Raw genomic sequence first — 10,475 nt, forward strand, 5'->3', positions numbered from 1 at the left:
ACTCGCGAAACGAGCTCTCGATGTAATCGCATAGCGCGCGTGGAAAAAATCATTGAATTCGTGATTTCCCGGGGATTCAACGACTCTCCGAGACTCGCATAAATACATTATAAAAAGCCATTGATTCGAGGCTCCCGCGCGCGCTTAAAACACGAAATAAAGATTTCCGGGCGGGCTGCAGCAGAGTCTATTCTCGCGTTCGAGAAATCACGCGTGTATATAATACGTGATTTATGTCCCGGTGCGAGCTGCATGTGCACCACCACTTGTACTGTTGCTGCTGCTGCTCACCTATTATATACGGACGTGCTAATACGCGAGGGAATATAAAGAGAGTGAGAGGCAAGAGTTAAAATCGTAGCGGTCGTAGCGCATAGTATAGATACGGGGTGGTGGCGTTTGATGGGCGATTTTGCAGGGCATCGAATATCCAATAAAATCCCCTAACAGGCCTCGGGCTCTCTTTCACTCTCTCTCTCTCTCTTTCTCTCACTAGCTCTTCTATATATGGCTATAAATGTACATTATAGATACCCCGGCCGAGCCGAGAGAAGAAAGAAATGCCTCTACTCGATAGAACCATTTATAAAGAGTGTTGAGAGTTTATGTGCACTGAGATTTTGGTATATATAGTACGATGACGAGCTTCGTCGCGAGGCGCACACTTTTTTGCAGGTAAAATTCTTTACATGCACAAGTTTAAGCGCGACAACGGAGAGACCGTAAGTATAGAAGTATAAAAGTGATTGAATCGAAATTAAAATAAGACAATTAATATACTATTTGAAACATCTGCCGCTAGATGACGAGTACTTTTATCTGTAAATTTTCAAGTGACAAAGTAAAAATAATTATAGTACGGTTTTGAACAAATTTTAGCCAAATGTTGCATATTTGTAAAAAAAACTAGCTGAAAAATGTGAAGCATTTCTACCAAAGATATTTGATACCTTTACTGTTACAATGAGAGGTAGCCTAAAAAAGAAGCTTCCGTGAAATTTGATACAAAGCCATAAAATAAGATATCACTAGTTTTAAAATCTGTAAAATATTAAATAACCGTTGGTCCAAAAGTGTCTTATAATACGACGAGCTCACTTACACGCGCAGAAGTTTCGTAACTCATAGGTATTATTGGACCAGCAGTTAATAAGAATGGTTTTGAAGTTCGAATCATCATTAAAAGAATCAATTGTCTTTCTTTGGCAGGGAAAATGTACCACTTGCAATTGCAGCTGAAAGAAAAAGAGTGATTTCTTTTGGATATTTAATATTATTTTAATTTAATTTTTACTTTAAAAATTACCAGCCACCCCACAGTCTATTGTTCGCATTTATTAATTCTTGACCTGGATGAATAATGTAGAACAGATTGCAAATTGCTACTATCATCCACACAACAGTTTTCAGGGCATAATTTTTATCGTAAGAGATGACATACAAGAACTGAACTTAAATTGTTGTTATAAAATATTAAATAATAAAAATTATTAAATTTATACATAAAATTTTTATCTCACCCAAAATCCTGCCAAGGTCAGCTCTATTATAATTACAATTATGACAATGAAATATTTTTGCTGAGCAAAAAGTTGAAGCACATTGAGAAGTCTAAAACAGAAAAATTTTGCGACAATAAAAATTTCTCGAAATTGTTTTCATTTTTATTGCACTCAACTCAATAGTTTTTTGATGTTTGTAAATATTGCAACGAATTTTTTTATTTATTATAGCCACTTTTTTCTTATGTGTAACAAGCACAAAACTGGATTCAATTTCTTTTTGAATTCGTTTCAAATCATTTCTAAAATGAAAATTAGTAAAAAATGTTAAATAAAAAAGTTTCTGAGAATCGAGGCAAAGATTTGTGATAGATATTTGAACAACTGAAAATCACCCAATGAGTAGTAATGAGGCTACGATAAACTTCCAAAGGGTCGTTTGGAAGTAATTGAATATACTGAGTATTGTACCCAACATCAAACCACCGAGGACAAATACAAATAATGCTAAATAATAATTGTCTTTTAGTTGTTTGGTAAAGTAGATGGGAAAGAACAAATCTTTTTCTATCGTTTTGTTGACAGAAATCCAACTGATTGCTCTATATTTTACTTCTGGTTGTAACGAGCATCCAACAAAAATAGTATACATGATTACTGCGAAAAAATGAGGTAAGAAATCATTTTTTCTTAGTGATCGACCATCGAAACGAAAAAAAAGTACCTGAATACAACATAGATATTGTAAAACCTTGTCTTAATTTTTCTATTATAATACTTCTTTCGTCTTCTTCTCTAAATTCTTTCCATATCTCCATCATTATGCTGCTGGCCGCAATTAACTGTTTTTGTTACGGATACATAGTAACCGCATGTTTAAATTAAAAATTTTGACGCATATTTTTTTTAAATTTTCATTTCAGAGTTAGTGTAGATATTTTCTTCAACGTCATTTTTTTAAATTATTAATAGAAGTCTCATTTACCTTGTCATCAAAGCTTAAAGCATAAATTGAAAGAACACATAATAAGAATCCACTGTAAACAGTAGCCTCCACTAATTCGTGGCCAGGCACATTTTTGTTTATCAAACCAGATAACGCAATGAGGACCTGAATAGAAATTAAAAATTTAATGTATTGTCTTTTAGTGATATATTATACATTTCGAATGAAATTACCATATTCAGTAGATAGAAGCCTACGCAGCTGAAAATAGTAAATCTTCCAAAAAGCTTAAGTGGTTGACTCATTAGAGGATCGATAAAAACCAAACGAAGTGATTTAATAATAAAATTTGCAGAAGCTTCAGGAGAATAATATTTTTCGGAAAACAAAAATTTCTTATGTTCTTTTATCATTTTATTGTTGTAGAGTAATGTATATAAAGATTTCACTGCTCAAAGTTTGAATTGAAACTAAATAATTTTAAAAGCCACGCAGCAGTTGAATAATAAAAATCGTTTTAGCCCATTTATTTATTGAAACGTAATATATATGAAAAATCGTATTGTTCACTTTCATTTATGGGAGTTTCAAAGCGTTCGCATTAAAAATTAATTGCGCTTGTATTATGCTACTTTATTACTAAATATTATTATTTAGTAGGTATAAAAACGATCGAATTTTCCTTCGATGAAAATAATACAAAGTGAGGGCATAAAATGTGATCTGGTCATCTCGAAGGCGTTATAATTATGCAAATATTACATTTTTGTTTCAATGTATCATTTTTTGTCGTTCTAAAAAACTACACAAATAGAATAAATCTAAGGTTATATTTTATGCGCGCAATGCATATTTTATAATACTCCTTATTATATTATTTTTAAAACTCAAAGTCACTTGACAATGCGATTTATATTTTTCTCATTACATGATTATGAGTTATACAAACAAGCAGTTTTTACCTACGAAACATACTATAGCACATGTATAGAACGTCAATTTTCAACCTTTATGTGGGCATATCTTCGGTTCTAATACACCTGAAGAGGAATATTTAATAGAGAACTTTCAGTTAATATTTATAACAGACCCTGAAAATTTCAGCAAAATCAATTTACTCGCCGTTGTTCCATTCTGACGCATAACAATATTGTTTTTTTGAAATTTATACTTCAAGCTTCATGCGCGAACTGACGACGTTATTTGTTCGCGCCAAGCTCGCGGATTTTTTACTTTTTTCATGTGATAGTAACGTTCTATTGCTGTTAGAAGACGATCGGCGATCGCTTAATGTGTAATAAATCGTGAACTAATTGAGAATAGATTTTTACATTATGAATTTACAACTTTAATAGTTTTTAAAATTTCAATAAGTAAAATTGCGGTAAAGAGGATTACTCGACATCGAAACAATTGAGAATTTTCATTTCATTCATTTGGTAGCGAATAAATCAATTTCATGCGTGTGGGCTCTCCGATCTACAGTGCACACAATATATTGAGTAGAAAATTAAGAAATTAATCATTACGTCGTGCTCATAACATTATTTTTCCTGCGATACAAGCACCAACTCGGCAATTTTCAATCTAAATTTATAAGTTTCTATAGCTAACGCGCAAACGAATTGTTTCAATCATAGCGAGAAGTATTCATTCATGAATTTTGAAAATTATAACGCTTGTAAGCCTCGCTCTCTCATTCGCGTCCTATATTAGCGATTCTTTTAAAAAATTTAAAAATTGAAGACTAAAATCAAGATTACAATTTTTGTATTGAAACTTATATACACCCGTTGGGTGTGTCAAGTCGTTTAAGCTAACTAAATGCCCAATTACATACTTGTGCAGAATTTTTTGAGACCATCTTAGGCCCTCGCGGCATTGACCTCGTGAAAAATACACTTTAAACGAAGAAATTTGTGGCTACCGGATCCGATTTAGTCAAAAAATGACTTGATGGCAGCTAATCAAAGTAAAGGGTAAAATAAAGAAAAATTCGTAAAAAAATGGCTTATATGTAATACGCCCGAGGGGCGTATATTACTTTATGGAAATTTACGAAAAAATTTCAGGGTGCTTTCCAAAAAAGTTTTCATGGAATCTTTCTGAAAGATTTCTGAGAGGTTACAAAAAATGTTTCTCAAATTACTTTTTTGAAAGTTTCATTTAAAATTTCAGGAAGCTTCCCTAATTCTCCCAGGGATGCTTCTATGAAACTATTCTAGAAGATTCAATAAAAGCTTAAAGAAAGCTTCACAGACACTTTCAAGGAACTTTCAGGAGACTTTCCAGAAATTTTCCATGGAAGCTTCTTGAAAGTTTTCTGAAAAATTGCAAGGATGGTTTCATAGAGTCATAAGTAAACGTTTCATCGAAGCTTTTAGGAAACTTTCTTAGAAGTTTCTATGAAAGTTTGCTGAAAGGTTATTTCGAAAGTTTCAGTGAAACTTCCAAGAAACTTCCTAGATACTTTCGAACAAGTTTTTAGGTTCATGAATCGCCAACAGGTGGCGTATACATAAATTTATCGAACTCACAAGTGGGTAACAGGAAATTTGTATACAAGTACTAGCTCCTTGACTGCGAATTTTTAACTTTCGAAGTCTTCATGAAGATTTTCAAAATCTGGGAGTTCACCGTCCTTGATTTCCTCTATCTCGCCTTGGCAGTTTGAATGAAAATTTGTTTGTTTGGGAATATTATTCCCGATGAATAATCGACACAGTACTTCACCGTGTCCATACTCCACAAACAAATTTTCTTTTAAAAGATTGGGTTGATCAAAATTAACCTCTTCTTTTGATTCGCGGATAGCGCATTCTAAGGGTGTTTCTGAAACGATATTCGTCTTCTTCTGGTCGACGATAACTGACAGAAACAAACTGCTAATTGCCTATATACGCTAACCAGCGCTCGGTTGCTTATAGGAGCGACGCTCGCAGGCAGACGCCACCTAGTGGTGTCAAACGTAAACAAAAACCTATATGATTAAATGTTCATTTATCCTAACCGCGAATTAACTAAATTCAATTAAGTATACTTTCGCAAAAATTGATCAATCAAAAAAAAAGTAGATTATGATACGTGTGACTCAAGGAGGCAATTATTGCACCACACTGGCTTTTTTATAGGACTATGCTAAATTCATGTTTCGGCCCCGTTTGGCGAGATATAAGGTGCTCATAATAGCTAGGGTTATCTCGGGTTTCTAATCGAGATTATGCCACGGTTTCTATCGCGATTATATTTTCAAATTTGCGTGACGACAAAAACAATATACGAGGCAATATTGACGGTTCATTGTAAATATACACCATGGTACACTTTTTCGAAAGAAAACACTAAAACACAACTTTCCTGATAGTTTAGAACATCCAAGAAAATTATTTCAACTTACTTTTTACTGCGTGACGACAAAGACTTGCACTTACACCGAAGTCGTTTTCGTTTGTTCTAACACTGAAAAAATCGGTTGTCGATGCAAACGAAGTTCGAACGACCGCGCGGATAAAGGTTAACGTACCGCTGTTTGAAAGCATGCGCAGCGCCTGCTTATATTGGGCCTCGAAATCGAACGCTTTCTGTGTTTTTAAATTGCTAAAAAGATAGTCAAAAAATTTTTATCATTGCTGCACATAGAAATTTGAGAAAAACTTATATTTAAGAGTAAATATTCATATTTATAATAATAAGCCGATGCAAAAATTCAGTTTTTGGTTAAAATGTTTGACTAATTTTTAAATTTTGACGCGTGACGACAAAGACATTTTCGACTATTTCTAAGCTGCAGTCGGCGTACTATCATTTTTTTATGTTCAATTATACATGTAAAAGTTAGAACTAATTGATATATAACTATTCTGTATATTTAAGTTACGTCGCAATTTTCAACTGTATAAACGATGGGACATCAAATACGACCTTTTCGTGACAATCACCCATATGCCCCTATTTTCGATCGTGTCCCTATATTCAGTCAATAATTAATATTAACAACTTAATTGTACGTAAGAAAATTTTTTTTAACAATTTGATGAAAATGGTTGAATCATGGTTTTTAATGTAAAATTTGATGTAAAACTCAAATTCGTACTTAAAAATCATACTTGCAACTTCAAGTTACTTAAAAAATTCAATCTAAAAGCCTCAAAAACCGAACCCTGTTTGTACTATGACATAAATAAAACTTATGTAATGTTAATTGTATTATATGTCGATGACATGCTCATTGCGTACAATAATGAAATAAAATTGAACGATCTAATATTTAACAAGGAGACCACATGAGATGCGGGTCACCAAATGTCCTGAAAATTTTTTTCTGGTCTCCTGGTATCTAATAATAAAGCCCCCTATGCTTAGTTTGATCCAATGGGCCTTAGGGCCCATTTTAAAAATCATTTTCTAGATTATTGAAAAATCTTTGTGATTTTCTAACTTGTAATAGGACATATTAAACGGAAAATTGCACAATGTACAAGCCTTAGAAATCGTCTTAAAAGTTCTGAAAAAATTCAAATGTATTCTTTGACTAGTTCTAAGACTTGTACATTGTGCAATTTTTCGTTTAATATGTCCTATTACAAGTTAGAAAATCACAAAGATTTTTCAATAATCTAAAAAATGATTTTTAAAATGGGCTCTAAGGCCCATTGGATAAAACTAAGCATAGGGGGCTTTATTATTAGGTACCAGGAGACCAGAAAAAAATTATCAGGACATTTGGTGACCCGCATCTCATGTGGTCTCCTTGTAAGTTAAGATCTGAAATTGATGTAAAGGATTTAGGAGAGGCAAAATATTGTGTCGGTATAGAAATCATTCGGAAAAACGGTACTATCAGTTTCTGCAATTCAAATTTATGAAGAACTTCAAAAAGATCTTTTGAGAGACGCCAAAAACGTATTATCGACAGATTTTTTTAAAAATGTACAATGAATACATATTTTTATAATTTGAAAATATAATTACGTTTTTGCATTGCAAATCATTTCAACCTCCTCCCATTTCTTTTTTCCCATTTTCGCGCTCTCCTTTGTACTTTATTTCTACTCTCTCTCTCTCTCTCTCTCTTTCTCTCTCTAAGTCCAACTCGCATATATCTATATCGTGCACCAAGCGCGAAGAGAGAGAGAGAGAGAGAGAGACATTTGACATCGAGCCCAGGAGAACTTTTAAAATGCAATGACGAGTCACCTCTTCTTTCATTGAGCTGCCGTGCCTCCGTCACTACGTCGTCGTCGTCGTGTTTCCACGCGAGACGAGAAGACACAGACAGTAAGGATATTTCAAGCCTTATCCTCTTGAAAGTCCCTTGTGAGGCTTGCCTCAAAGCGAGTAAAATCCCCTTAAACTCCTCGCGCACGGCTATGTACTCTTCTCTATACACACACACACACGTACTGGGCTATTCAACGAAAATTCATGTAGCTAAGCGCGCGCTTCGCGTCTCACTCGCGCACTCTCCCGTGTTTTCTCTCCTTTTTATTTCATAAACTTTTTGGTGACGCTCGCGCGCCTTCATTATACATGCGCTCTCGCACACAGCCTCGTGCATAATACAATATTTTCGCTTCTTTCTTCTTCCCTTCTTCTTCGCCCGAGCTTATAATAAACCGACAAAATAAGCACAAATTGCGACGACACGACAATATTTCTCGGCTCGTTAAATCCTCAATGGCGCGCGCGCGCGCGGTTAAAAGAGTACGATCATGACAAACAATCGCGACGTCAAGATTACATGCCACGCGCGGTGCAGTGTGTATTTATTCAGGACATCTCGTTCGAGAATCAAGATTATTACCTCTAATTTTATGAGTCGAGCTGCGTGGGCCTCGGATTATTATCTTATACTTTTATTATATCGTGTTTATTGAAAATTCAGGCGTTCTTTATTGTCGTATATGAATCGTGCACACAATTTAAACCACAAATAATTGAAAACCACTAAAAAAGAAAAAGGAATGAAATATTTCTTCCATAACGTCTTGTCCCAGAGCGAGCCTCGACGCGTCCCAGGTGAAAATAGTATGTAAGATCTGACTCCAGATCTGGCATTAGATCTGGTATAAGATCTGACAAATTGACGCCAGATCTGACATCAGATCTGATACCAGATCTTGTATTCGATAATCGACATCAGAACTGATATCAGATCTGATATCAGATCTAATGTCAGATCTGAAGTGACTGTATTGCCTTTAATTAATTAAACAATAAGTTTATAAATAATTAAAATTTTATAACAAATTTAGTTATATTTTAATAATCACATCGATAATAACTTAAAGAAAAATTCCTACAATATTTAGGTTTCTGATAATGTGAATTTAAATTGATTCAGCAACTTTTATTATTAAGATTTATTATAAAATTTTAATTATTAATAAACTTATTGTTTAATTAATTAGAGGCAATACAGTCACATCAGATCTGACATTAGATCTGATGTCAGATCTGATATAAGTTCTGATGGCGATTATCGAATGCAAGATCTGGTATCAGATCTGATGGTAGATCTGGTGTACATTTGTCAGATCTTATACCAGATCTGATGCCAGATCTGGAGTCAGATCTTACATACTATTTTCACCTGGGGTACGCAGCTTAGCTCGAGCCTCTTCAGGTTGGCACGGCCGTCGACTCGGCAGCGGAACACGTAGCAGCGCTCGCGATTCAAAAATTCCAGATTGCGCAGCTGGCACTCCTCGACGACGTCGCAGCCCTCGCGAGCCTTGCGGAGCTCCTCGTCGTGTTCGAGATAAGCTGAAAAAAAAAAATTACAAATTAATCGTGATTGTGCATCGTATACACTGAAGCAGCATTGCGTTGAATTTATTGAAAAATTAAACAAGGCTGGAATTAACCGATTGAATTCAATTTTTAATTTCAACCGGTAATTTGACAAGTGTTGAATTAAAATTATTTCAGCCAAAATATCAAAATTTCAATCCAATTTTTTGAAACTTCTACTGAATATTTCTTTAAAAGGCTCTATGGAAAAGGCTTCATTTGGATGTTCTTAGAGTCGCAAATGACAAAATATTCAGTAGAAATTTCAAAAAACGAGATTGAAACTTTAATATTTTAGCTAGCTTCTATATCCCCTTAATTACGTAACTAATTAAGGACGTTTTCGATTAAGAATTAAATCTTAATTTTTAATCGTTAGTTCATAAATAAAAATTTAATGTAGTTCGTGAGTTTAAAATTTCCTATAATATGATTTACTGAACGATAAAATCATGAAACTGAGCTTATTTATATCCATTAATTGATCACTTATTGATGCATTCCAAACATACTTGTTGATCATTTTTTTTATCATCTGATAATGCTTTCTAATATAACATGGTGTATGTCAAGTAAAATCATAATTAATTTAATTCCTCTTAGATTGTATTTTTTACTTTGAGCATTTAGAAATTAAAAATTCATTCGACATTAAAATTAGTTACAATTCCAACTAGATTTTTACGGTAGTACCCACGTTAAAATCTAACGTTGTACACTCCTTGAGATACAGCTTTTTCATGGAGAGACAACAAACCACGAGTAAGGAGTTTACAACGTTAGAATTTAACATGGGCACTCAAAATCTATTTGAAATAATAATTAATAATGCGCGTTAGAGAATCATTATAAAAAAAATTAGTAACATTTGATTCGATGCAGCCGAGCACGAAGATATTAAGTACTCACTTTTACTCTTGCACTGATTCTCAAGCATGTACATGTTGGCAAAGTCGATTCTCCTCTCGGCAAAGATCGCGCCCTTCTGGAATTGTGACGCGCGCGGTGTTTCTCGCGACTGCCGATGCGATGATCGAAAGAGACTTGGATAATTTGAAATTCTCGATAATTCGAATTCAAGCTCTGTTTTTAGCGTTTTCGATGTAAATTCAGTGTTAATTTACCTCGATAATTCGAACAATATCATAATTCGAAATTTTGATAATTTCAAATGAAATTTTGCATTTAGAGTCTAGATACCATATAAATTTACTTCGATAATTCGAAATGATGTT

At 33.9% G+C, this 10,475-nt stretch overlaps 1 protein-coding gene across 1 annotated transcript; it reads right to left on the bottom strand.

Annotated features, from left to right (window-relative positions):
• Positions 1-1,102: 1,102 nt before the first annotated feature.
• LOC111693281 lies at positions 1,103-10,183 on the bottom strand (the record flags this gene model as incomplete). Its single annotated transcript, XM_023457634.1, has 8 exons — positions 10,150-10,183; positions 9,032-9,213; positions 2,488-2,613; positions 2,227-2,344; positions 1,898-2,159; positions 1,521-1,611; positions 1,307-1,446; positions 1,103-1,235 (listed from the first exon to the last, which is right to left on the bottom strand). Coding segments are annotated over exons 1-8 (1,086 nt in total), but the record flags the coding sequence as incomplete, so codon positions are not given.
• Between the last annotated feature and the right edge of the window lie 292 nt (positions 10,184-10,475).

This window comes from Trichogramma pretiosum, unplaced genomic scaffold (assembly GCF_000599845.2).
Source record: "Trichogramma pretiosum strain Unisexual culture from Peru unplaced genomic scaffold, Tpre_2.0 scaffold209, whole genome shotgun sequence".
Classification (NCBI taxonomy): domain Eukaryota; kingdom Metazoa; phylum Arthropoda; class Insecta; order Hymenoptera; family Trichogrammatidae; genus Trichogramma; species Trichogramma pretiosum.